This window comes from Triticum aestivum, chromosome 5B, assembly GCF_018294505.1.
Source record: "Triticum aestivum cultivar Chinese Spring chromosome 5B, IWGSC CS RefSeq v2.1, whole genome shotgun sequence".
Lineage (NCBI taxonomy): Eukaryota > Viridiplantae > Streptophyta > Magnoliopsida > Poales > Poaceae > Triticum > Triticum aestivum.
This window is the reverse complement of record NC_057807.1, coordinates 399,154,291-399,181,417: the sequence shown is the minus strand read 5'-3', so window position 1 is coordinate 399,181,417 and position 27,127 is coordinate 399,154,291. Positions and strand designations below refer to the sequence as shown.

The 27,127-nt window shown below is 47.7% G+C and overlaps 3 protein-coding genes across 3 annotated transcripts; all 3 read right to left on the bottom strand.

Moving 5' to 3' along the window:
- Positions 1-12,274: 12,274 nt before the first annotated feature.
- Positions 12,275-16,490, bottom strand: LOC123112079 (putrescine hydroxycinnamoyltransferase 1). The gene is made up of 2 exons (XM_044533002.1): positions 15,954-16,490; positions 12,275-13,291 (listed from the first exon to the last, which is right to left on the bottom strand). Exons 1-2 carry the CDS (start codon positions 16,389-16,391, stop codon positions 12,425-12,427), a joined length of 1,305 nt encoding a protein of 434 aa, XP_044388937.1. The 5' UTR covers positions 16,392-16,490; the 3' UTR covers positions 12,275-12,424.
- Positions 16,491-17,126: 636 nt separating this feature from the next.
- On the bottom strand, positions 17,127-18,212 carry LOC123116218 (uncharacterized). Its single transcript, XM_044537205.1, has 5 exons — positions 18,026-18,212; positions 17,827-17,955; positions 17,519-17,760; positions 17,363-17,435; positions 17,127-17,286 (listed from the first exon to the last, which is right to left on the bottom strand). Exons 1-5 carry the CDS (start codon positions 18,104-18,106, stop codon positions 17,173-17,175), a joined length of 639 nt encoding a protein of 212 aa, XP_044393140.1. The 5' UTR covers positions 18,107-18,212; the 3' UTR covers positions 17,127-17,172.
- A 76-nt stretch (positions 18,213-18,288) lies between these two features.
- On the bottom strand, positions 18,289-21,465 carry LOC123114810 (putative ubiquitin-like-specific protease 1B). Its single transcript, XM_044536215.1, has 9 exons — positions 21,308-21,465; positions 21,043-21,133; positions 19,888-20,077; positions 19,649-19,797; positions 19,394-19,569; positions 19,182-19,307; positions 18,964-19,097; positions 18,654-18,729; positions 18,289-18,576 (listed from the first exon to the last, which is right to left on the bottom strand). The coding sequence occupies exons 5-9, from the start codon at positions 19,418-19,420 to the stop codon at positions 18,289-18,291; spliced, it is 651 nt and encodes a 216-aa protein (XP_044392150.1). The 5' UTR covers positions 19,421-19,569; positions 19,649-19,797; positions 19,888-20,077; positions 21,043-21,133; positions 21,308-21,465.
- Positions 21,466-27,127: the final 5,662 nt, after the last annotated feature.

Below are 27,127 nucleotides of genomic sequence, written 5' to 3'. Positions count from 1 at the left end.
AACCAAGTGCACAGCAGCCGGAGCCTTGAGATTGACATGGTGAAGCAAATGCACCAAAAAATCAAGGTATAAACCTTTCTCTCTTTATTCATTAATCTGTACTATGCTAGCCCCCAAGTCTATTGCGTATGATGCTTATGCTCTAGACTTAGAAACAAATTTAGTGACATTAGTAACATAGATGAATAAGACATACAAGAAGTCCGGCTTACTCTGTAGTCCCCAAGGGGCGGCTTAAACAACATGGTTAAACCGGTCCTTAAAATGGTTATATAAAAAGTGTACTTACAGAGATTTGAACCGCAATATGCATTAGCCCCCAAGTGCCAAGTATTATTGTTTGCAAAAGTGCTTGGGACTTACTGTTATGAACCGCCACTGAAAGTAAAATTCTTCGGCAAACAGTAGCCCCCAAGTGCCAAGGATTGTTGCTGGCAAAAGGCTTGGGACTTTAATACTGCATAAAAATTGGCTTGATTTTTACCTTGTATTTGTATAAGCCGCCACGAGTCAACTCGAATCTCAGGTGACTGATCTGAAGAGCCGCCTTGAGGCCCAATAAATGGAGACCCAAAAAGCCGATACCAAGTTCAAATTCAGTATTTCTGAACAAGAAAACTGAAGAAAGAATTTGATAATGAAAAGAAGTCCTGGGCTGATGAAAGAAAAACTTTAATTAACCGAGCTGAGAAGGCAGAGGCGGCTCTGGAAGAAGCAACCGGTGAATTAACCGGCTTAAAGCGCCAAGTCTCTCAAATGGTCTCGGCAATCTTTGGTAAGTCGCCCTGCAAGCATTTAAACATTTGAACCTTTCAGATGATCATACAATTGGAATTGACTCACCTGATCATGTTTATGCAGGCCCCAGAAGCTCCAATTTGAACCAAGATATGTTGATCAGCTGAAGGCAGTTTACACCTTGATGGAGCAATTATATACCGAGTCTCAACGTGCATTAGCCACAGTGGCCTTGTCAAATGAAGTGCCTACCCTCCTCGTAGAGGTCTTGAAGAAGCTCTCCGTGCTGCCCCAACGGTTCAATGAACTGAGGCGGTCAGCTGCAAGAGTCGGAGTGGTAAATGCTTTAAACCGGGCCAAGGCTTGGCTACCAGAGTTAGACCCAGCCGACATTGCCACTGGCTATCCAAGCTTGAAGGAAGATGGCACTCCTTTTGAAGAAGCAAATTTTACCGCTTGCGTAAAGGAGATACGCCCCGTGGCTACCCTGATAGCGAACGAAGTGGATCTTACCAAGTACCAGGCGGGTTATGCTGAAGAGAACCAGAGAATTCCGACGCCTCATTATGAAGTGACCAGTCTGATCTCCCCACTCCGTAAGCACACCTTCGCCCCTGAAGTTGACCTGATCGGTCTAGTTGATGATGAAGCCAAATTTGAAGCTTTGAACAACATTGACTGTTCATCGTCAACCTTCCAAGAAAGGGAATAGGGCAAAGACGCGGAGAGGGCTAACCCGAACGCTTCAGGCCAATCATGAAGGCTAACCTGCCATGGCGGCTCACACCTGTGACGTGCTGAAAAAACAATGTGAATCATCTGGACTCAAGGAGTCGTGTAATAGAGTAGAAATAACCTTGCTTTGGTCGTGCCATCGTGCATGTTTTATTGCTTAATGTCATTAAGATGCCGTGTTATATTCACCCGTGTTTACTTTTCATCTGCTTTCCGTATGCTTGACCAAACCTTTTTAACTGTCCTGCACATGAAAACAGATCACAAGGTCCCTTGGCGGCTTACCGCCAGGCGGGTCATAATAACTTAAAAAGAGTCACAAATAAGGCTGTGAACATATAATGTTTAAAACACAACTATAATCGTACACCTGCGATATTTAACTTTGCACCGCCGACTCATATGACCCGGTCAGTAAGGGCGATAACCCAATCTTCGGACATCAATATTTCCAAAGGTATAATGATGCTCATATATTGGCGACTTATCAGCCAAAATTAAACCGGGTTAAAATTAACCATACTTATACTTGTAAACCTCAAAAAAGTCTCAAGTCAAATAAAAGGGTGCTTCCAAAAAACTTAAACCAAATATAAAAAATTCAAGGCTACTGATTCGAATACGATCAGTAAACCGCTCCAGAGGGGTTAAGCTAGGATTCAAATACGATCATGTAGCCCCCGGTGGCTTTGGCGTTGCGCCGATCAAGAGGGTACCGACAACTGTGTTCTCTTTGGTTCAAATACGACCTATGTTTGAACAGGAAGCCCCCTAATGACCTTGAGAGTTTTTTAACGACTCTGATTCAAATACGATTAAAGTCGGTTCCCAAAAGGGGTTAAGCGATGATTCAAATACGATCAAAGAAGCCCCCTAGTGAGCTCGGGAGTGTGCCAATCAAAAGGGTACCGACAGCTATGTACTCTTTGGTTCGAATACGACCTATGTTTGAACAGGAAGCCCCCTAGTGATCATAAAATTTTAACGGAGAGATTCGAATACGATCGTAAGCCGGATCAAGCGGGTTAAGCCGGATCGAATACGATCAGCCCCCAAGTGATCATGTGAAATAACAATGATAATAATGATGACATATTTACCTTTGAGGAAAAAGGACAGAGGTCCTTCTTTGTTATTTAACATAATATATACATTGTCAAAATATGTACATTATGAGAGCCGGTGGCTCAAGTGTAGTAAATCCAAAGATGAGCGATATTCCACGGCCGGCGGGTCTCCTCCTCCGACTTACGTGAGTCTTTGTGCTCCCAAACATCGATAAGGTAGTATGACCCATTGTTCAAGTTCTTGCTGACCACAAAGGGCCCTTCCCAAGGTGGGGATAACTTGTGCGCATCAGTTTGATCCTGGATGAGCTGGAGCACCAAATCACCTTCCTGAAAGGCTCTGGACTTAACCCGGCGGTTGTGATAGCGGCGCAAGTCCTGTTGGTAAATCATCGAACGAGCTGCTGCCAAGTCCCGTTGTTCATCTAATAGGTCAAGAGCATCCTGACGTGCATGTTCATTGTCCGCCTCCACATAATCCGCCACGCGAGGCGAGTCATGATGGATGTCACTAGGGAGAACCGCCTCAGCTCCGTAGACCATGAAGAAAGGCGTATAACCCGTAGATCTGTTGGGAATAGTGTTGATGTTCCATAAGATAGAGGGTAACTCCTCAACCCAACAACCCGGCGTCCGCTGGAGGGGGACCAAAAGCCGGGGCTTGATGCCTTTCAAAATCTCCTAATTGGCTCTCTCAGCTTGACCATTGGATTGGGGGTGAGCCATTGATGAAACATCAAGCCGAATATGCTCACATTGACAAAATTCTTCCATGGCGCCTTTAGAAAGATTAGTGCCATTGTCAGTTATAAAGCTGTGTGGAAAGCGGAAGCGAAATATCACCTTCTTCATGAACTGAACTGCCTTAGCTGCATCACACTTACTGACTGGCTCTACCTCAACCAACTTTGTAAATTTATCAACTGCCACCAAGAGGTGGGTCTTTTTATCTTTGGACCTTTTGAAAGGCCCAACCATGTCAAGCCCCCAGACTGCAAATGGCCAAGTAATTAGAATCATCCTCAATTCTTGAGCCGGCACATAAGCCCGTCTTGAGAACTTCTGACAACCGTCACATTTACTGACCAGGTCCTCCGCATCAGCATGAGCCGTCAGCCAATAGAATCCATGGCGGAAAGCCTTGGCCACAAGTGATTTTGACCCGACATGATGAACACAATCCCCTTCGTGAATCTCACATAGAATTTCTTGGCCTTCTTCAGGGGAGACGCAACGCTGAAACGCCCCTGTAACACTGCGATGATGCAACTCGCCACTGACAATCGTCATTGACTTAGACCGCCGGGTTATCTGCCTGGACAAGGTTTCATCCTCAGGAAACTCGCCCCGGGTCATATAAGCCAAATATGGTACTATCCAATCTGGAATGACATGAAGAGCCGCCACCAATTGTGCTTCCGGGTCAGGAACAGCCAAGTCCTCCTTTGTAGGTAACTTGACAGAAGGGATATGCAGAATATCCAAGAAAGTATTAGGCGGCACCGGCTTACGCTGAGGGCCCAGCTGGCTTAAAGCATCAGTCGCCTCGTTCTTTCTGCGGTCAATGTGCTCCACTTGGTAACCCTTGAAGTGTCTAGCAATGGCATCGACTTCACGGCAATAAGACGCCATGAGAGGATCCTTGGAATCCCACTTGCCTCATACCTGTTGAGCCACCAAATCTGAGTCGCCAAAACACCTTACCCGGCTTAAGCTTATCTCCTTAGCCATCCGAAGACCATGGAGTAAGTCTTCGTACTCAGTTGCATTGTTAGTATAGGGAAACATCAACCGTAGCACATAACAAAATTTGTCACCTCGAGGGGAAGCTAAAACGACTCCATCCCCCGAGCCCTCCAATTGCCTGGACCCGTCAAAATGAATAGTCCAATATGTGTTGTCCGGCTTTTCTTCAGGCATCTGTAGCTCTGTCCAATCATTGATGAAATCCACGAGTGCTTGAGATTTGATAGCAGTGTGTGGCACATACTTTAAACCATGAGGCCCAAGTTCAATGGCCCACTTGGCGACTCGTCTTGTCGCTTCTTTGTTCTGAATTATATCTCCTAAAGGAGCAAAACTAACCACAGTGATGGGGTGGCCTAGGAAATATTGCGTAAGCTTCCGGCTTGCCATGAACACCCCACAAATGAGCTTCTGTCAATGGGGATACCGTTGCTTGGACTCGATAAGTACCTCACTGATGTAGTAAATCGGCCGCTGAACCGGATGCTCCTTGCCAGCCTCCTTGAGCTCCACCACGATGGCCACGCTAACAACGCGTGTATTAGCAGCCACATATAACAATAAAGGATCCTTATCAATGGGAGCAGCAAGAATCGGCGGCTCAGCCAACTATCTCTTCAAATCTTCGAAGGCAGCGTTGGCAGCGTTACTCCAGACAAAATTATCTGTCTTCTTCATCATCTGATACAGTGGTATGGCCTTTTCACCTAATTGGCTTATGAACCGGCTTAAAGCAGCGATACGACCCGCCAAACGCTGAACATCATTGATACACGCTGGCTTAGCCAGAGAGGTGATGGCCTTGATCTTCTCCGGGTTAGCCTCGATGCCCCTGTTCAAAACCAGAAAACCCAAAAGCTTGCCCGCAGGCACGCCAAAAACACACTTGGCCGGGTTAAGCATCATCTTGTAGACCCCGAAGATTGTCAAAGGTCTCCTTCAGATCATCTATCAAGGTCTCCTTCTCTCTGGATTTTACCACAATGTCGTCTACATAAGCATGAACATTGCGCCCAATTTGACTATGAAGACAATTCTGCACATACCGCTGGTAAGTCGCCTGGGCACTCTTAAGCCTGAAAGGCATAGATACATAGCAGAAGGCTCCAAACGGAGTAATGAACGTCGTCTTCTCCTGGTCATTAACTGCCATCTTGATCTGATGATAACTAGAGTAACCATCCAAAAAACTCAAACGCTCGTAGCCCGCCATAGCATCAATGATTTGATCAATACGAGGGAGAGTAAAGGGATCAGCAGGACAAGCCTTGTTTAAATCCGTGTAGTCCACACACATACGCCAGGTGCCGTTTTTCTTAAGCACAAGCACCGGGTTAGCCAACCACTCTGGATGAAAAACTTCAATGATGAACCCAGCTGCTAAGAGCCGGGCTACCTCCTCACCGGTGGCTTTACGCCTCTCCTCATTGAACCGTCGAAGAAATTGCTTGACCAGCTTAAACTTTGTATCAATATTAAGAGTGTGCTCAGCGAGTTCTCTCGGTACAGCTGGCATGTCAGAAGGTTTCCATGCAAAGATGTCCCGGTTCTCACGGATGAACTCGATGAGGGCGCTTTCCTATTTGGGATCCAAATTAGCACTGATACTGAATTGTTTGGATGAGTCGCCTGGAACAAAGTCAACAAGCTTAGTATCATCGGCCGACTTAAACTTCATAACCGGCTCATGCTCTGTGGTTGGCTTTTTCAAAGACGCCATAGCTTCCGGATCAACATTGCCCTTGTAGAACTTCAACTCTTCTGTTGCACAGACCGACTCAGCATAAGTTGCGTCGCCTTCTTCACATTCCAAGGCTACCTTCTGGCTTCCATGCACCATGATGGTTCCCTTATGACCCGGCATCTTGAGCTGCAAATACACATAAAACGGTTGTGCCATGAACTTGGCACAAGCCGGCCGCCCAAACAAAGCATGATATGGGCTCTTGATCTTGACTACTTCAAACGTCAATTTCTCGGCCCTGGAGTCATATTCATCCCCAAAGGCTACCTCCAATTCGATCTTACCGACTGGATACGCCGACTTACCGGGCACGACGCCATGGAAAACAGTGTTGGACTGCTTAAGGCTTTTATCAGTTAACCCCATGCAACGGAAGGTCGCATAATAGAGGATGTTGATGCTGCTGCCTCCATCCATGAGTACCTTGGTGAATTTATATCCACCAACCTGAGGGGCCACCACCAAGGCTAAGTGACCCGGATTATCAACCCGGGGAGGATGATCTTCCCTACTCCATAGAATAGGCTGCTCAGACCATCTAAAATAACGAGGAACTGCCGGCTCAACAGCATTCACAGCCCTCTTATGAAGCTTCTGGTCTCGTTTGCACAAACTGCTGGTAAATACATGATAGTGTCCACTATTCAGCTACTTTGGATGGCTCTGGTATCCTCCCTGTTGCTGTTGCTGCTGTTGGCCACCTTGGCCAGATTGCTGATTATAACCACCTGGATTGCCTTGAGAGTTTTGCAAGTTGGGATTTGAACCGCCGCCCGGGCCATGAAAACCGCCGCCACCTGAGCCGCCGCCCTGCCCATTGTTACCATCGAACATGTTGGAATTTTTGAAAGCCTTCATGATCGTACAGTCCTTCCATAGATGAGTAGCCAGCTTCTGCTGAGTGTCATGCCTTGGACAGGGCTCATTCAGTAAGTGCTCAAGTGTGGGGCCTGACCCGCCAGACCGGGGAGGTGGTCTCCCCTTACGCCGTTGGTTGTTACCCTGTGCATTAGTGTTAGCCACAAACTCCAAAATACCATCGGCCTTACGTTTATTACCTCCTTGATTTGTCGGGTTATGTTGAGGGCCCTTACCATTGCCGTTCTTCTTTCCCTTCCCTGTCTTTTCATCATCAGACTCGGGATCCTTGGTACTATCAGAATCGGCGTACTTGACCAGAGCCGCCATCAGTGTACCCATATCATTATAATCACGCTTGAGCCGCCCCAGCTTTTGTTTCAGAGGCAAAAAACGGCAATTTTTCTCCAACATTAAGACTGCAAAGTCGGCATCCATCTTATCAGACGAATGTATTATGGCCTTAACCCGGCACACCCAATGGGTTGTAGACTCGCCCTCCTCCTATTTGCAATTCATCAAATCCATAATTGACATGGGCTGCTTGCACGTATTCTTGAAATTCTGGATGAACCGAGCTTTTAGCTCCGCCCATGAACTGATTGAATTAGGTGGTAGGCCTTTCAACCAAGTGCAGGCGGTCCCATCCAACATCATGGTAAAGTACTTGGCCATCGCAGCACCACTGACCTCCAATAACTCCATAGCCATCTCGTAACTTTCAATCCATGCCCCGGGCTGTAAGTCGGCCGTGTAGTTTGGCACCTTCCTAGGTCTCTTAAAATCCTTGGACAAATGCTCATTACGTAGAGCCGGCACTAGACAGGGGACACCTTCGGTCCTGGTGGCCACACCTGCCTCGATAGAAGTCATCGGATAAACCGGATGTGGCTGGTGAGCAGTCAGTTGAGCCGCCTGCTCAGCCGCCCGCTCAGCCTCTTGACGTATTATGTCTTGATCTACCAAGTTAAAGGCTCCATGGCATGCCGGGTCATGCCCACCTGGCTGGTTAAGCCGCCGGACGTTGCTTGAAACGGCCGCTGAATCCATGTGCCTGCTATAACTTGGGCTTTGACTTGGACAAGGGGTTGAATGAATCCTGTCTTGGCTGTACGAGTACGCCTCCTGTTGTGCTAAAGCTATCTGAAGAAGTTCCCTGACCCGGCGGGTTTCAACCGCTGCTGGAGAATCGCCATCAATTGGGAGAGCTGCCAGCCATGCCGCCGTCACGATCATGTTCTCCAACGGGTTAGAATAGTGACCCGGAGGTGTTGGTACATACTGCGGTGGAGCAGTATTCACGCGGGGAGGTCCCATCACCTGTGGCTGAACCGGCGCCCCGACCCCGGGTGTTGCAACCCGGTCTGCCTCAGCACACGGGGAGAGCCACGTCGGGTTACTGGGCCCTACTCTAGGTGTGTGAAAGAGGTTTCGAGGATCATAAACCGAAGGGAGTCGAGACTGAGTCTTCTGATATCTTCTCGTCATGACCTCATTAGACGCGTTCTGATCTTGCGTGAGCCGAAAAGTCTGTGCCTGAATCCGCTGAGCCTGAGCATCTAGAGCCGCCCGCTCTATGATTATCCTGACATCTTCCGCTGCTAGGTCTTCCTTAGCCTACACCATATCCAATTTTAACTGTGTCACTTCTGCATCATGTCGAGCTTGATCCGCCGGGTTGACAACAACGGTTAACAGAGTGGTCATCTTATCTGTGAGATCCATCAACACCTGAGTCGGCGAGCGCTCAGGGCCTCCTGCCCCGGCTGCTGCTGACCCGGAGGTTATGGCTGTCGTAGTTGTGGAGTCTTGGATAGGTTATGTGCTGGCCATGAAGATTCCGACCCTGCTCGGCGGCTTGAGGTAATCCGGAATACTGTTGCCATCGGGACAGCCCCCAAGCCCAACGTCTTGCACTTGATACAATGAATCTGCCTCACCTGTGGATGACTCACCATTAGAGTAGATGGCCGTCTCACCGTCAGATGCAAATCCTTCAGAGAGCCCTCCGTGGATGCATCCCACGAAGGCACGCTTCACAGCAGGCGGAGCCCGGTCGGGTCTCGCACGTTGAGCCATCTCGACGAGGTCGGTGCAGATGTTCGGCTCAGGGCCCGGCTCGTCGATCTTGACAATGAAGACGTGAATTCTGCCGAAGGGGACCTGGTACCCGTACTCAATTGTGCCGGCGTCGGGGCCCCAGCCTGCGTCATCAATGTAGAGCTTGCCGCGGCGACTCTTGGTCATCCGGCTCATAGCTTATCCCTTGAGCCCTTCGAAGCTGCCCTTCAAGAACTCAAATCCACTGTGCGCTGGCCCCACGGTGGGCGCCAACTGTCGTGGAATTGTCACGGCATATGTCCTAGTGAAAGGACTTAGTTGTGGAGCCATCGCAACTAGGAAGCTTAAAGGGGTTAATCGGGACAAAGGACATGAGGTTTATACTGGTTCGGCCCCTTACGGTGAAGGTAAAAGCCTACGATCCAGTTTTGAGTGGGATTGCTTATGTCTCGATAACCAGGGAGTGAATCGCTTGACCTAGCTCTCGAGTTGATGTTACTTGTCCTGAACCGCCGCCGGGTCGTCCCTTTATATACAGAGGTCGACGCCCTGCGGCTCACAGAGTCCCGGCCGGCTCATAAACAGTGTCCGACTCGGTCTCTTAACTATTCTTGCCTTACAATACAAGTCACGCATACATGGCGGTTTATCACTACGGGCCTTAAGTCGCCTCTAGGCCTTGGGCCCTTAACTAAACCGCCATCTATATTCTGGGTCTTGGGCTTCAAGAATATTTGCAAGTATAACCAGGCCCCTCCTGGGCGGGTCATACCAATAGTTATATCCCCAACACTACTTGTCGAAGTACCCAGCATGCTCGGAGGCTATGGGTTGGGACTGTGTGCGGAGTGGCGTGAATTGGGCAGGGCTTGTCCAGCAGTTCGTCAAGAACGGAGATGTGTCCCATGAAGGGTTTGTTCTTCCTGCCCATAGACTGGTGGTCAGGTGACCCGCCAGGACATATTCATTTGACTCGGGCCGCACACTACGTCGAGGCAGCGGGCTCCAGTTGAGTTTTCTGGACCCTCCATGTGCTTCCCATCGCACAGTACTTCTGCACTATGTGTGATAATTCCGTGAAACTCTATATGTGGCGACAGTCGAGGGCTTTCAATATTCCTTCGTCGGTGCAGTTAACGGTGGAAAACCGAAACTACGTCATCGTCCGAGCAGTCTACGATCCTGTTTTTGACAAGCAGGAATCTGACCCAAAAGTGGTGGACCGCTTCCTTAGGCTGCTGCAGCACATACATTAGGTCGCATATATCTGGAGGACCTGAGTTGATGGGAGAATATAGATAGTGGTGGGTGGGTGGATTAAATTTTGGATCATATCCCACGTTTGTGTTTGGAGCCAGGATGGCTTCCGAAGTGACCAGTTCGAGTCCAGTTAAGCACAAAGGCTCCAACAATCCTACATTCGAACCAGAGTCCAGAGGGCGTAACGCCCCATCCGAAGGGGAAGTGTCCGGCTCAGGGGATTCGGGGACCCGAATATACTTGGTTTTCAATATGGGGAGGGAAGTGTCAGTGCCCGGTTCCTCGACGACCGCCATGAAATGGGTGATTGGCGGGTGATTAATTTCCCTCTGGTCGGGCTTGAGCCTGATCCAATCATAGTCCGTTGAGACCCCCAGGGCGGCGATGCGGTCTAGTAGTTCGTTTAAAGACGAAACATCTGCCGAATCCAATTTTTTGAGTACTTAGGGCCAATGCGAGGACGGTGTCAGGCGGCCATGGGGGGAGTTGCAGGCTCGACGGTCGCGTGGGCCCTCATGGTGAAACCGCCGAACCGGAGGGTCTTCCCCGAAGCTAGGCACCCTCCGGAAGTGATATTGTTGTTGATGACTAGGTGAGCCATAGATCACTTTTTGCAGACGGCATAATAGAGCTCTCAATGAAAGCACCAATGTCGCTGTCAAAACCGGCAGATCTCGGGTAGGGGGGGGGGCAAGCTGTGTGTCTAAGGATCAATGGTAACAGGAAGCCGGGGGACACAGTGTTTACCCAGGTTTGGGCCCTCTTAAGGGAGGTAAAACCTACTCCTGCTTGATTATATTCGACGAGTATAAAGATTACAAGAATTGATCTACTTCGAGATCGTAATGGCTAACCCTAGATGTCTAGCCTATAAGGATTCCAACGATGGTGAAGAAGATAGCCTCGGCGGACTAACCCCTCAAGTTTATATATACACCGGAGGGGTCTAGGGTTTGTACAAGATCGGTTTATCAGGGAAGGAAACTTCTGGACTCTATTTTTGCCGTCCACGTAGCGAGAAGTCCCATCCGGACATGGTAGATAATCTTCAGCTTGATTCTGTATGGCCCATGCAACCTGGCCCATACTCCCATGTCGGACACATGAGGACCCCCGAATCCAGGACTCCCTCACACGGCTAGGCAGCAATGGATTGCCGTGACTCACAGTCTCGCCATGGCCAACTTACGCCACCGCTTTCGTGAAGCCGCTGCGCCGACCTTCTCTAGCCAGGGAAGACCGCGCCCCCGGCCGCCTCGCCTCCTACTGTTGCCAGCGTCGACCCCGTCAACACGACTGATCTTACCTCGCCCTTCTGCGTTCATGAACACGAGGTATTCGTTGGAATGCCCCCAAGGAGGAGAAGAAAGTTTGAGAGAGATGACAATGTTGGGTGGGCCCTCCTTTCACCTTAACGGTCAACAAACGGTATTGACCATTTAGTGCCATGTGGACCTGAACAGTGGGCCCGGTATGTCGGAAATTGGATTAATTCGTCCCAAATTGACCATGTGTGTTTATTGAGAAAATTAGTAGGGAAATCAGTAGTTTTTTGGGGCGCCCAAGAAATTTGGTAGCAAATCCGAAGCTGGACTTCAAATGTGGTGGGTTTTTGAATTTCACTCAAGGAAATGTCATATTAGTTTTAACAGTTATTTGATAAGAATTTATTGACTTACCAAAGAATATTTTTATTTGGGAGAAAAATCAGAGAAGGGAAAACATCAAACATGAGAAGGGAGATGGGTCATAGAGAGGTTCGACGAAGTAGAGAGTGAAACGAGACCATTACATTCTTTGTCAGCATGTTAACATGAACTAGCATAGTTTTTTTTTTTGAAGTAAATGTATCTATTATGCGTAGATCAATTGGTAGTGCAGATAACAGAAATGCTAAACCTACTCATACGTGTAGCACTTCAATGCCAAATGATAGCATTGCTCCTTTTGTGCACTTAAATGTATCTAGGATTGCAAATGAGTTCTTTTTTAGAGCGCCAAACCTGAGGCCATTTTCATTTAGACTTTGTATAGATAATAGTTAGCCCAGAATGTCACGTAGTAGTAGTGAAGAAAGGCGCGAGAAACAAGCAGCAACCTCGACACTTCCCCAGTATCTGTTGCGTTATGATACAGCACTCCACACGACGGACCCGACATGCCAACTCCCAATTGGCTCTTTGAAAGGCGCATCACCGTACAAGGCTTTGGTCGGTCACTCCCCGTAGAAGGCCTTCTCGAAGCACTGCAGGTACTCTGGCTCGAGCGCGAACAGCACGGACACGCCGTCGTCCTTGTCGGGCGCCTGCGTCACGTACGCCGTGCCGCTGCCGAACATCTGCGCCGGCGCCACGAACTTGGGGCAGCCCCAGCCGAAGTCGGCGTCGTGGATGGGCATGCCCAGCCAGCTCACCACCCACAGGTCCGTCTCCGGCATGAACTGCCCGCGCGCCGCCTGGCTGCCCTTCTCCGACTCCAGCTCCAGGTAGTCGATGACGGAGCGCACGAAGGCGTCGTCCACCCGCGCCACCGCGCGCTTGATCCGCTCCGCCACGAACCCCAGCGGCTGCGACAGCACGTCGCCCACGCGCACCGTCACCAGGTCCCGCACGATGGCGTTGCCGAAGTAGTTGGCCGGCAGCTGCGGGCGCAGGCGCTGCCGGATGTTCGCCGGCACGCGCAGCCGCGACTCGGCGTCGGGGGCCAGCCCGCGGGCCACGCACATGGCGCGCCACAGGTGCGCGGTGAGCGCGCAGTAGGTGGACACGCCGGGCGCGCAGCTGGACTTGATGTCGGCGAGGAGCTTGGGAGACACGGCGTAGACGCGGGTGACGAAGGGGCGGGGCAGGCCGTTGAGGTTGCTCGGGGAGTAGACCGGGTGCTCGAAGGTGACGTGCGGGGGAGAGCGCGCGCGCAGCACCGTGCGGTCGTGCACCGGCGGGGACGGGTACACGTACGCAGCGTCCAGGCCGCGCGCCAGGGTCGTCCACGTCCGGATGAACTGGATCGCGCCCGCGCCGTCCATGGTCACGTGGTGCATGCCCGTGCCCACGGCCACGCCGCCGCACTTGAGGAACGTCACCTGCAAAGCCAAACCCACGGGTGCTCTTGATTAATTCACTGGTTACATTTCGCATCCAGTATAATAACAGTATATAAGATATGGCACGATCATTGATATCTTTGTTCCCATTCACGTCATTGATCTCTTTGTTCTCCTGCTCTGAACTTTTCTACTGTATAAAATCTCTGATTGATGTCACGCGATAACCGTACTCAAATAGCATGGTTCGCCTGCTTGACACACGAGGCAATAATAGCGTACTGTAATACGACGAGACGACGGCGACTACTACTCTCTGTCCAAATTGTCAACAGCGACGAGATAGCCCCGGCGGTATCACGACAGCAGCCAGGCCATAGCTGCAGACTTATAAAACACAAAAAGATTGATCATGTCGTGAGAATCAACTAGCTTCCAGGCAGCTATCGCGGAGCTTCGTTGCAGAGTACCTATCCCTCATGCAGGTGCAGGCACCCGATAACTAGCAGTAGATTAATGTTACATGTCACCGTCCGGTAACGAAGCCATCTAGAAGGAAGATATGGTTTCCATGTGGGCACGTCGGCAGGCGCACCATGATCGAGTGATCGGAGAAGCAAGCGACGCCTCCGGGTAAGTGGTAACTATGCGGTCCTTTACGGGGAAGCTAAAGCCTAAAGCAGAGCCGTCGCGTTCGACGTCCACCTCAATGATTCAGATCAAATGCAACTGCGGCAAGTGGTCGCTGTATGCGGATAGGCACAAAGGATGCACGTCCCCAGATCCGGAGAAAGATAAGACCTGGACGATCAAATAAGCCTCAAATGAGCTGGGCTGAATGATGAGGTCGTGGATGGATCCTTCCCACGGACTTGCAAGGACAACGGATCATCTAGATGAGTAGGAGTACTATATAGATAGATGCCTGCAAATTTGAGGAGCCCGCTGCTTTTCCTGGGGTCCCATTTCTGTACTAACTGACAGATTAGCGCGAAGAAAATTTGGAGAATATGATCGTAAATGTGCAAAGCAAGGCCTCCTCTGCGACTCTCTGCCGCATTAGCTATTGGCCTGTCACGTTTTTAGTACACGTTCATGACTGCTTCTTCCTCATTCATCTTGTGAAACAGGACCAGAACCTCTCTACCTCAAAACGAATGAATCTTCACGGCGAGAGGAACGTCTCCCCGGAGGCTAGGCCACCACGACACTGGCTCCGCGGGACACTGAACCCAGCGCCAAAATTGTGGACGCGACGCGGCGCGGCGCGCGGTCGCCCATGCCCTGCTGGACCACCTGCGCGCCGTGTCGCTCCCGGCGCGTCTGGACTGGAGTGTTTGGCAAGACAACGACGAGCGGAGGAGCGACAGTCAAGATCAGAAGCTCCGGCTTTTCCCCTCGGGGATTGATTCTGCACATCATCTTCCTTGGAGTACCACTACTTCCAAGACGTGTACTACTGGTCACTAGTCATCTCATCTCACCGGCAGACTGTTGGTTACGTTCACGGGCCGGCAATCAGTGAGCCGTCCTGTGCGTGCCACAGTGCACTCCCTAACCAGAAGAGAAGGTTGCGTTCGATCGTGAAGTCAACTACTGACAGCACATGGTACGAAAAGAAACTCTGTAATCACCGTGAGGCGACAAACAGCAGCACCTTCCGGCACAATTTCTACTTAGCTAGCTAGAAATTTCATCACTGGAAATGGCCTAGAACGCCAAAGCAGACGCTGCTATACTACTGTCCAAGCCGCCGTTGGTTTGCAACCAAGCGAGATGAGATGGGATGAGATGAAATCATCCCCTGTGGCACTGTCCCCCCGGTTTTGTCGTCGTTGCCACGAGACACGGATCGATCCAAAGTCGCACGTCATCTGCTTCATCTGTTCCGGGAGTGCCACCCACCCATAATTGATGGGAGTACTATTGACTTCCCTAGCTAGGCCGCCCCTACCGCGGCCGAGTTCGTGCAAACCGCCAAGCCAACACGTACGCGGCGCACCCGCCAAGCATTCATCGCTCACCTTTACTCCCTCCGTCCGGGTTTATTAGGCCCCTCGACCAAAACTCAGGTACCAAGTCTATTAGTTGTAACTGTGCGAGATTTTCTAGGAGTGCAACTGCCAACGAGCGTCGGCCAGCTTAGCACGCGTGACTCTCTACGAGAGCCCAGTTGTTGCATGCACAGCAGAAGCAGAAATACCGCGCGGTAGCCACGAGCTCAAGTAATCTTTCTCTCCGATCAACGACGACTACCCGATATATAAGTAAATAAATAGAACGCACACGCACATCATGCAAAGATGTCCAAGGATGCTCGCGTGGCAGACCACCAGTCCGTCCAAGAAAGCCAGCATCCGGTTCTATCATTTTATTTACTGTTTTTTTCTACTGTTTCTTTATGCAAATGGAGATAGATAGATAGATTCCACGCTGCTAGTATTTCTTAAACCTCGAAGATAAAAAGAATGTTTAGGTCCTCGAAAGAAGAAGATTATGTTTCGATCCAACACCCGGTAACTGTGTCGCACGACTGTCAGGTAACTAGTACTACGCCTCACTGTCGAGGTGGGGCCTGGGTGTCGGGGCCCCACGCGACAGCGAGGGCGAACAGTCAATCGGCGTACAGAACGCAGCACCTCCCCGGGTTTCCACCGGCGTGCGCGCGAAAATAAATGGGCGGTTAAATCCGGTTCCGTACCTGGACCATGGCGAGGAGGCAGGGCGGGTCGCCGGAGGCGGCGAAGGGGACGAGCAGGCGGCGCGCCTCCGGGGAGGGCTCGAAGTCCCGGAACATCTCGTCGCCGGTGAAGTCGGCCCGTGCGACGACGAACAGCGCGCCCTCGCCGTTGCAGTCGATCTCGAGCCGGCCCTCGGGGCCCGTCGCCATCCGCCCCGCCAGCGGGTAGAAGGGCACCAGCGCCCTCGCCAGCGCTTCCCGCAGCCTCTCCGGCGCGAAGAACCCCTCCCCCTCCTCCTTCTCGCCGTCGCCGTCGCCGGCGGGGGGCGCCGGGTAGTAGTAGACGAGCGGCGTGTGCGTCTTGGGCACGGCGAGGTCGAGGTTGGAGAGCCAGAGCGTGTGCCGCGGCGTCGGCTCGCTGGGCGTCACCAGCGTCGTGTCCACCACCTCCACCTTCATCTCGATCTCGCGTCGCGCGCTGACTGCCCGGTCCCTTTCGCTTGCTTGCTTGTGCGCTGGGCTTGGGCGGTTTCTTGCGTGTGTGCAGCCGCTCAAGAGTGTGAGGGTTTATTAATAGGGGGCCGAGGGAAGTACGCGAGGATATTTTACCGGCGGGCTCGTCGTTTAGAGTCTGACTAGTAAGCATGCACGTGCAAATGCACGTCTCGACTAATATCCAAATATATATGAGAATAACATGCATATAAAGATAGTTTGGTTGCACCGAAAAATATTACAAATTAAGAAAAGAGAAACAAGCCTGCCTTTGCATATATAGCCTTTTTTATTTAGAGATAGAAGACAAACACGTCAATTTTTGTGTCCATTCCCTTGTTCAGACCCCAACATGAATTGCATATGCATTATTAAGTAGCATGCAAATCCATATAGGTAGGGTTTGACAAGCAATGGGTCGGTGGATACCGACCGAAGAGTTTTATGACAGCCGGAAGACTATATATTTTACATGCCTTTTGCACATATTTGTTACCAACCCAAGAGCATAATAAAATTGAAAAGAAGATAATGGCTGCATATGTGCTGTGCCGGAGCTTAATTTTTTCAGTCTCCAAAACATATTGCATCGCAAAATTCATGTCTATAAATAAATAGCCACAACATATGGCAAATACAGTAAACAAATCCATGGAGATGGAAAAATAAATTTTGATAAAAAAAACTACAGTGTGACTACCAATGCGTAGATATCAAGTCCAGTTTATCATCTCTTATTAACTTCCTACTTGAGGCACTTGAGAATTTCTCGTACATCATATGGGATATTGTCTTCAGCTTCATTCGCATCATACTCGAGCAAGTGTATCAAAATATTCTTTCTCAACTCATAACCATCCTACATGAGCAATGCATGATGTTAGGATGCAATTTTGCTTCAAACTTTTTATGAACGTGTGATACAGAATACTCACCGTGTAAATTGGACGAACAAATTTGTTACCATGCCAGAGCATATAATTGAAAACAAAATAACCAGATTCATTCCTGTAGATGAATACACTATCGTTATCTTCGGAGGTTATGACAATAAATCTAAAACATGCATAGTGATTTTCAGAGTAACTGACCGGTCTAGGCTCATCGGAACATCAAGTAGTGATTTACGTGGCCAGGCAAATGTATCAGACTTCCAACCCGGTTGTGCTAATTCGAGTGCATCATTCAGGTAGAATGAAACCCTCTGAAATTTTAACGCATATCTCTCTGGGGATAAGGGCGGAAATATTGGGTCCAAAATAGTTACTTGACGTGAATGTTTGTCGATTGCGAACAAGATGTAGTGGCCAAGGAATGCATGAGGGAGCAATATCTACAAGCAACACTCATTCAGAACAAACATTAATCACGACAACCATATAAAATAGACCAAACTTACCCAATTGCATGATGATATGTTGTCTATCTCAGTCGAGCTACGGAGCAACGATGCTAGCGCCTGAATATCTGGCTGTACCCGCGAATCTAAATCTCGTGCGGAAGCGAGGGCGGCCTCGATCACGGACGTCTGGGTAAAAAATGGTTAAAAAACATGATGGTGAAAATACTAATATAGTTTGTGACCTGGGGTAACTTACACAAAATTGTAGATCCATAAAGCACACTCGAGGATCTACTGGCAGTAAGGCCTTGTCACGTGCAAGTATACGTATAGCCATGTTGAAACAATCAATGTCCAACGGCTGATCCCTGTGGAGTATACCTTGAATCCTTCTGAGACTTAATCCTATCAGATGGGGTTTAGAGCTTCGCACCCACTCCTTCTGTAGGTAACAAACTGTTAATAATTGTAACATTCTAATAGTGTACATTGAAACTTTATACTTCTTAGACATGTTGCTTACTCCAGGGAATCAGCATCATTAATTAACATGATGTGGTTGCATAGTTCGTCAACTAAATCTTGCGGGTCCGCGGCGATGATAGGGTTCGGAAGGGGGCTTTTGTCTTTGGCTCCATCGGGTGAATCTTGCCGCTTACGCTTTCGATCCTCCAGAAACTCAACATCAGAATCAGATACATTTTCTTCATTGTCAGGCTGATAATATATTGGACTTCCTTTTAACATATTAAGTTCTGTTTCCAACAGTATGACAGCTAATTTTCGTCGAAATTCTTTCATGTCCTCCTGCATATAGTAATTAAAAATAATTGGTTAAAAAGCACCATTTGAGATGAAATATGCTATTAAGAAAAAAGAGATACCTGAATGAACTGATCAGACAAAATATCTCCTGTCCAATACTCCATAAAGTTTAACATAAACAATCCACATGACGTGCTACAATATCGAAATATTCCTTTAGGCTTTCATGTCAATATAAATAAAGTATTTAAAAAAGTAATAATGTTCATTGTACAAGTCTCCATGCATCGTCCAATGTATCTATTACCTCAATGTTTTGGCTAACAAATAAGACCAGATTTCTGTAACAATATTGTTTTCACAAGACTTTCTGTTCTACCATAAAATTATCTACAATTCAGTTCAGATTATGAGATGTGTTCATCATACCCATCTGTTTGCATTGGCTCTTTGAGCTGTTCCACGACTTTCCAATCCGTAACATCGAGGTCTTGCCACCTATCACCTCTCTTAAACTCCGGCATCTCGCATGCGATTTTTAGATGCTGGTCAAGTCCTTGTAACTATTAAATGGAAAAATGTCACTACATATATTAGGCAAAAGAGAATGTAATGTATGAAGGAAAACACAAGAAGTAGACATTTACCATGTTAGTGAGGTCACTTCGGCTCATTCCAACTCCAAGCGAGTCCAGTACCTGTATCTCTCGTTTCTTCGCATTGATTACTGATAGATACCAATGGCATTTTTCGATGTTAACTGGAAGGAATACCTGAAGTAATAAATATAACACGTAACCATTTTCAGGTAAAAAATGTGCTTAATTATTATATTTAAGAGTAGTGAGTTAAGACTGACCATGTCATGCGCCAAAAAAGTATTCATTGTTTTACAATGTGGCGATGTGTTGCCGGGTCTATCTCATCTTTCTTTAGCAGGGAAGACTCAAACGTGCTTGCAATATGTACATTTCCACCCGCTCTATCTTGCAGATGGTCCTGGGCACTTATACAGTATATGTATGCATTTATTACCTGTAATTTCAAAGATAGAATACATTTAAATTTCAAGACACTAATGTTTAATTATGAGAGTTTGTGTGGTTTGACTTACATTATCGCGCAAAAACACTTTATCATGCGTAAGGCACCTCATCTCCGCATTTGATAATAATGCATCATTGATGTGCACTAACATAGTTTTTTCAGGTAAGGACATGATTGAATTAATAATGGAAATTTCATCCAATGTGCAAATATAATCTGTCATGGGACGACATGAAGCCAAATTAGTTAGATATAAAAAAGACCCAATGAAATGAAAAGGTTGATAATCATTGCGAATGTAAGTACCTTGTGGTGTAATATTTGTATTTGCTCTTCTTGGTTTGCTATGACGTGAATTGGTTATTCCTATCTGCACATCTGAAGGCTGTATAGGACTTGCTGAGTTTGTAGTCTCTTCCGACGACATGACCTCCGGGCTCTTGTTGATAGGTTCTTTTTTATGGTCAACAATATCCATATCTATGACTAACACACTCTGCAAAAGTGAAATTCATATACAACTATGATTTAAATATAGGTATAAAAAGTTTCCTGGGAATAGTATCATAATTCATATGCAACATGCAAAAAAAAAGGTTAAAAAGCCTGACATCTAAGAATTTTGATAGCCTTGACAGGCAATGATGTCACATGGACAGTGCAGCGGTGAGCTTTAAGTAATTTGTTTAGCAGCGGGGTGTGCATGCATCTAGTAGTTACGTAGACTTGCTAAATTCCTCTAGTCATTTGACGGCTTCGCCACTGCAATAGACCAGACGTGGGTAGATCTATCTGATCTAGGCGAGAGAAGACGGGGAGAACCAGGGGCGGGCCCAGGAATTCAAGACCGTGTATTCAAAATTTGAAAACTTTTTTTGGAGGCCTACAGCCTTCCTTTTGGTGCGTAAAACTGATTATAGCAACGTATTGCAATAGTTCGAAACTATATAAAAGATACCACATAATATATTGTATTCATAAAAAATGATCATAACTTGGTATTGTTGGACATATAGAAGTAAAAAATTATTCAACATATGATGGCAAAATCAAGATATATAGAGGATAGAAAATAGTAAATGATAAAAAAAGCTTGCAAATTACAGGATAACTTTGCGATCCTTGATGCTCTGGAAATGAGTGATGATGTCCTCATCCTTAACTTGCAAGAAGAAATCCCTTTCGACAAATGTGACCAAGCAATCATTCAAGTATTTTTGCCCCATCTTGCTTCTTAGCTTGTTTTTATATAGTTCATTGATGAAATTGTTCAAGTTTTAGAATACTACTCGTTATACATATTGCTTACTGTAACAAATTCAGAATTTATAAACATTCTCCCATCACAAACTTAAATAAAAAATTGTACATTCTCATGTCTAAACAATTCATAATTGGCTGCAAACCAGTCTTTACTTAACCAGTAATTAAATAAGAAAGTCAAGTGGTGAAAATACTTACTTAGGTGCCGAAGTATGCTTCTGCAATAGTGCAGCCTGCTGGACAGTGAGAAGAACCGTGCCTGTTGCTTACAAAATCAGAGTGACAGAACCTACAGAAGTAAAAAAAGGAGACATAACCTGTAAGATGAATTCAGTGGCACTTCAGGTTCAGAGATGAGACGATTCAGAAGTTGGCTGTTGCTTACAAAATCAGTGCTTGTGTATTTGAAACTGAATCAATGCGGTCAGTTGTGCTGTTGTCGATGAGAAAATTCAGAACTTACACAGAAGGGATGCAGGCAGGGAGAGGAAGCGAGGGGTTCGTCGCTACGGACTGGCGGCGCGCCGTGCGCACGCGCGCGAGGCGACGGCGGCAACAGCCCTGCCGGCCGCCCGGCGGTCGCCTAGCGTAGTGGTTGTGGCGGCGGACCGGCAGTTCCGTCAGTTCGTGTGCGATCTGCGGAGGCATATCAAAAGAGGCTCCCGTCCCGGCGGGGAGGCGAACGGCGCGGCCTGCAGGAGGAGGGGCTCCCGTCCCGGCGGGGAGGCGAACGGCGCGGCGCCCGGCGGGAGGAGGACGGGCTCCCGTCCCGGCGGGGAGGCGAACGGCGCGGCGCCCGGCGGGAGGAGGACGGGCTCCCGTCCCGGCGGGGAGGCGAACGGGGCGCGGCGCCCGGCGGGGAGGCGAACGGCGCGCGGCGCCCGGCGGGGAGGCGAACGGCGCGCGGCGGCGCGGTCTGCAGGAGGAGGAGGAGGAGGTCGTGCGGCGGGGCGGTTTTTGTTTTTTGTCTGCGAAGCGATTTTTAGTGCGGGGCGATTAGCGATCGATTTGGCTTGTTGCGTGGTTGGTAGCGTTAAACACAGAATGATTAAAGACCATTAGATCTTGATGATCGATGGGTGAGATTGTTTGGATCTGCCCTTCTCTTTCTTTTATAGTGGTAGTAGATGAGACGGTGATTAGTCGATTAATCAACAGAGGTTGGCTGCGCTAATTGGTGCCATCACGTGCGAACGGCGCCGACGGGACGTGTTCCCCTGTGCTCATCGTGATCCGCCGGTTGCCCGTTGAAACTTTGGGACGGTCGAAGTTAAACCTGATCTTGTACTGGCGTAAGTGTCTCGTAGCTAAGCTACTGGATTCTGTTGCGCAATCTTTTTATCTCGTCCGCTTTTGCGCTGCTTCCACGCTGCTGCCTGATATGATATCCCCTCGTGATCGATCGTTTCTGTATTATTTTGCGGGAATAGACCGGGAGCCGAGTCGTGTTAAAATAATTCTCGGTGGCGTCATGTGTAAATCGGGCACGTGTTTGCATTGCCATCCGAACAGGGTAGCAACTGGCTCGTCTTCCTGTCCACTCTTTTATTACCGACGTGAAGCGCGATCAATGTAATTGGGTAAAGGCGACACTTCACTGGCCAGTGGTCGCCCCCGAGCATGCAGAGCGAGCGAGACTGGACATGGAGCCTGTGGCCATCTAACAGTCGAGAAGATACCCATCCAGCGATCACGAATCGGCGGGCACTGTTTCGCCGTGCCTAGAAACTGTTTCAGAACCGAACGTGCGTACGTGGCAGAACCGTCGATCACGAGAGAAACATGCGTGCGTGCCTGCGTGCCGATCCGGCCAGTTTCAGAATGCGCGGCTGGAGTGGACGAACACCTTGGTTATTAGCGTGCTCGGCGACCCGGCTGCCGTACACCGGCTGCTATCGCAACCTATGTGCCTGAATTTTATTAAGAGCAGCGAATAGATGTGCGCAGCACTATCACGATGGATTCCATCTCCGTTGCATAGAAAAGCGCATGGAGAAAAGAATGGCCCTGAGTCCCTGACCGAGCTCGATGAAGACGACTAGATTAATTGTTTTTCCAGTAGAGTAAAACCAAGAAGATAACTAGGACGGCCGCCATGGATTGGACAATAGTTTTTCCAATGTAGGGAATCGAATACGGTTTTGCTAAAACTCATCTAGATGAGTTCTAGTTATCTCTCATTCATCTTTATAGCCATTGGATATGATGCAATGAGATGTGTGTACTGACATGGGTTGGTACTCCTTTGTATCTGTTTATGTATTACAGGTGAATGAGACCAAATTATATCTCATCTAAATGAGTTCTAGGCACTCTCAATCCAATCAAATAAGGTCTTGCTGAGCACTGGCCCGGTGGCGCGTTGTCGCTTTATGCCGGTATATATATTAACGATTCTCTAGTCAAATCAGCTTTCATTAGCCGGCGAAACCTATTCGTGTAGGAGTGGCCGTGCCGCGCGCTCAGCGTAGCCATCTGGTCACCGTCTGCGTGGCTTGGGATGTTTATCGGTGAAACTTCCATCATCATCTGCCCACCCCTTGAGCTGGCAATCTCTTGCCTGTCCGAGCTACTCTCTTCGTCTCATAATAAAAAACTTTTTTGATAGATTAGAGTAAAAAAACATATTACATTACAAGACCGAGGGAGTACTACTTAGTGAATTTCTATTCAAAGGGAACTTTTATGGAAGCTTTTCATTTGCTTCTCTGCAATGATTGTTTTTGGCCTAATTTTTCCGACTCAACCTCTATTAAAAAGATAGACCTTGGTTCTATCTGGAGAGCAGTCATTGTCTACTACTACCTGACGCTCACGGCAAAAACAAATATGTTGGTATAAAAAGAAGAAAGCGATTATAATCTGGCAACCGGTCGCAACTTATGTTGGTCGCCCTTTCCGTCGTTCAATCCAGTTGAATTGTCCGTCTCACAAAATTCATCTTCCGAACCTTTTCTTCTTCGAAAAGTACTCTTATAAGTTCTGAAAGATCAATAGAAGTACAACATTTCAGACATAATAAAATGTACATCAAGGTCATTGGACCGCTAAAAGACCATTGTCCAATGACCTATATTGGCCTTTGCACCTTGCTCTACTACTAGTGTTACAAGGACTGCTATCTGTGCAGTCCAACATCGTACATTATTACACAGTCACAATACACAAGCACCAAACATCACACATTATTAAACAGTCACAATACACAAGCAGATATAAACATTGATTTCTTTTCATATAATCATAATACACATTATTACCAAACATATGCTTCTAGTACTCTTTAGACATGAGACTGTCTTGTACTATCTCTGAGTTGTGTAATGACTTACTCGCCATATGCTACTCTAACTAGGCGGTTACAAAGATCGATTTCTCGTGTATTGTGAAGCATTATCCGTGGTCTATATAGACGGGGCCTTGTTTACCATGAGAGGGGGATCACCACAATGTATTGAACTCATTCCAACGGCCTTGTATCTTGAATCCTATTACAAGGGCATCTTCATAAAATTATAGAACTAGTCAATTTGGAACCCGTAATCCAATTGCCAGCCATGGGTGATACACCGGTCATCCCTGCTATGAAATGGAATTTAGAATAGTTGCTGCCAGCACAAACATAAAGTGTTCTTCTTCTTTTTTTTCTAACCGGGCTCCCCCCCCCCCTTTCCATTACTTTTTCACTAACGAAAATACTAAGTTCTTACCGCCAGAGAACAAGTAAAGCGGGGGTAGAGAAAGAGAAGAAGCGAGCCTAGGGCAACACCAGGAAACCCGCTGCTTGTGCCTGCCATCACGACACATGTGATGGGGCAAAAACCTGATGTCACCTAAACTACCAAAACCTAGAACTCTGGTTGTTGCTTCACAATAGGCTACTGTTCCAAGGGAATAATTTGTTCTTCTTGAGTACACTTGTAGTATATGTGGATCGCCTCTGGGAAGAAGGGACCACCTCTTGTTCAATTGTTAGTTTGGCGAGGACTACTGGAAATATATTACTCCTGATTGGAATCCTAAGTAAAATTCCGTTCGAAGGAAAATTAATACTTTCAGAATTGAACTACAAGTGTCATTTATTTGGGAGACCTTCACTCCTATTGCTTGGACAATCTAGTCACTCATGAATGATTTCTTCTTCTTCTTCTTTTTCACGAAAAGTCAGGAATGATTTTTTCCAAAGGGAGACAACATAATCCCTATTCTTGTTGCACAAAATTCGAAGAGGAACCACATTGGATCACATACATAATTTTTTTTGGAGTTGGGATCACATACAAAGTGTCATGGAAACGGATCTACCAGTAGAGATGGGGGGTAAGTAAGAGGGGCAGAGCCTAGCTACGGCGAGGTTGTACACTCAGATTTATGAGTTCAGACCCCTCTCGGAGGAGGTAACAGGCCTATGTCTCGGTGTCGCGGAGGCTTTGTTGATTGGAGTGTTGAGTTATAGGGGGTGCGAACCCTTGTGCCAGAGGGGAGGGGAGGCTTATATAGAGTGCGCCGACCCCTCGCAATCCTCAGTTATGCAAGGGTTCAATGAGAGAATAATGTTACGAATGTTACTGATAACGCCCGTGTTTAATGATATTTAAGGGTACAGAGTGAATGTCCGACCGTTGCCATTCAGAGGTGACTCTAATGGGCTAAGTTGGGACACCCCTGCAGGGTTAAACTTTCGATACCCATGCCCGCGGTTATGTGGCAGCTGGGAATTTGTTAATATCCGGTTGCAGAAGACTTGATACCAGATTCGAATTAAAATATCCAACCGCGTGTGTAACCGTGATGGTCTCTTTTCGAGTGGGTCGAGAAGCGAACACGATGGTGTTATGATTGAACGTAAGTAGTTTCAGGATCACTTCTTGATCACTTCTAGCTTCACGACCGTTGCGTAGTTTTTCATCTTACTCTTGTACTCGTATGTTATCCACCATATTTGCTTAACGCTTGCTGCAACTCCACCTCCTTACCTTATCCTACCCATAAGCTAAAATAGTCTTGATCTCGCGGGTTTTGAGATTGCTGAGTCCTCGTGACTCACAAGATACTACCAAACAGTTGCAGGTGCGGATGATACCAGTGCAGGTGATGCAACCGAGCTCAGTTGGGAGTTTTATGAGGATCTTGGATGTTATTATGTTTCTTTACCGGATGATCAGTAGTGGAGCCCAGTTGGGACGATCAGGGATCTAGCATTTGGGGTTGTCTTCTTTCTTTTGGATTTGTCCGTAGTCGGACTATGTGTGTACTGTGAATGATGTATGCGTTATATGATCTTTGTGTGAAGTGGCGATTGTAAGCCAACTCTATTATCCCTTTCTTGTTCATTACATGGGATTGTGTGAAGATGACCCTTCTTGCGACAAAACCATAATGCGGTTATGCCTCTAAGCCGTGCCTCGACACGTGGGAGATATAGCCACATCGTGGGTGTTACAAGTTGGTAATCAGAGCCATCCCCGACTTAGGAGCCCCCTGCTTGATCGAATCACTGACGTTGTTGAGTCTAGAGCAAAATGTTTTGAGTCTTAGGATTATATATATCGGAGAGTAGGATTCTTTTTACTCCTCAGTCCCTTCGTCGCTCTGGTGAGGCTTCATGACGTAGATGTTTTGACTTTCCTCTCCTCAAATTTCACTAAAAGAATTAGGATCACGCGGGTATTTTGGGATTGCTCTGATATTCTTGTGACGAGAACATTGTTCTTGGTGCCTCCTGACATTTAGGGGTTGTGGCAGTGTCCCGGGGAGTTGAGCTCCAAGGTGTTGTCATCACAATTTTATAGTTGCAGTTCTGGAATACCTAAGATTTCGCCGACATCGAAAATCTCTTTTATGCAGTTGTTGGTGAGATAACCTCAATGCCACCCAGTACTGGGGTGGGAGTTTGGGAGTATTGCCATAGCTCGTATAACGGATGCTTTTCGAAGGTTGAGGTACACGATTTCTGGAGTTTTCTTGGTTATGTGTTGACAGATGGATACAGCTGGATGTAGGGATTGTTAGTTTGGGTGAGATATATTGCTTCCCCTGTATCCCCAACACCAGAGTGCATAACCAGAAAATTTCGGGAGTTTTATAGGTGGGAATTCAAGTAGCTATAGTTTTTTATATTTCCGACAAATGCATGATATGAGATTGGGGTTCGACGTCTAGTGGTCCGCCTATCCATGGTCGTTTTTACAGTGGTCTCGTTCTGTCTTAAGAGTCCTTGGCTATGCTGACTCGGGGACGCTTCGTATGTCATGTGCACTGCCTTGTACATGATGGTGTTGTA

What these genes read in the sequence shown, in the direction of transcription:
- LOC123112079 (XM_044533002.1), bottom strand. Translation starts at nt 16,391, where the DNA reads ATGAAGGTGGAGGTGGTGGACACGACGCTGGTGACGCCCAGCGAGCCG. An exon ending in GCCTCCTCGCCATGGTCCAG is followed by an intron (nt 13,292 to 15,953) that starts GTACGGAACCGG and finishes TTGGCTTTGCAG; the next exon opens with GTGACGTTCCTCAAGTGCGG.
- LOC123114810 (XM_044536215.1), bottom strand. Translation starts at nt 19,420, where the DNA reads ATGAATACTTTTTTGGCGCATGACATG. An exon ending in GAGCCAATGCAAACAGATGG is followed by an intron (nt 18,730 to 18,963) that starts GTATGATGAACA and finishes TCGATATTGTAG; the next exon opens with CACGTCATGTGGATTGTTTA. An exon ending in TGTCTGATCAGTTCATTCAG is followed by an intron (nt 18,577 to 18,653) that starts GTATCTCTTTTT and finishes TACTATATGCAG; the next exon opens with GAGGACATGAAAGAATTTCG.
- LOC123116218 (XM_044537205.1), bottom strand. Translation starts at nt 18,106, where the DNA reads ATGGCTATACGTATACTTGCACGTGACAAGGCCTTACTGCCAGTAGAT. An exon ending in TTATGGATCTACAATTTTGT is followed by an intron (nt 17,956 to 18,025) that starts GTAAGTTACCCC and finishes TTTTTTACCCAG; the next exon opens with ACGTCCGTGATCGAGGCCGC. An exon ending in TTGTTCGTCCAATTTACACG is followed by an intron (nt 17,287 to 17,362) that starts GTGAGTATTCTG and finishes TTGCTCATGTAG; the next exon opens with GATGGTTATGAGTTGAGAAA.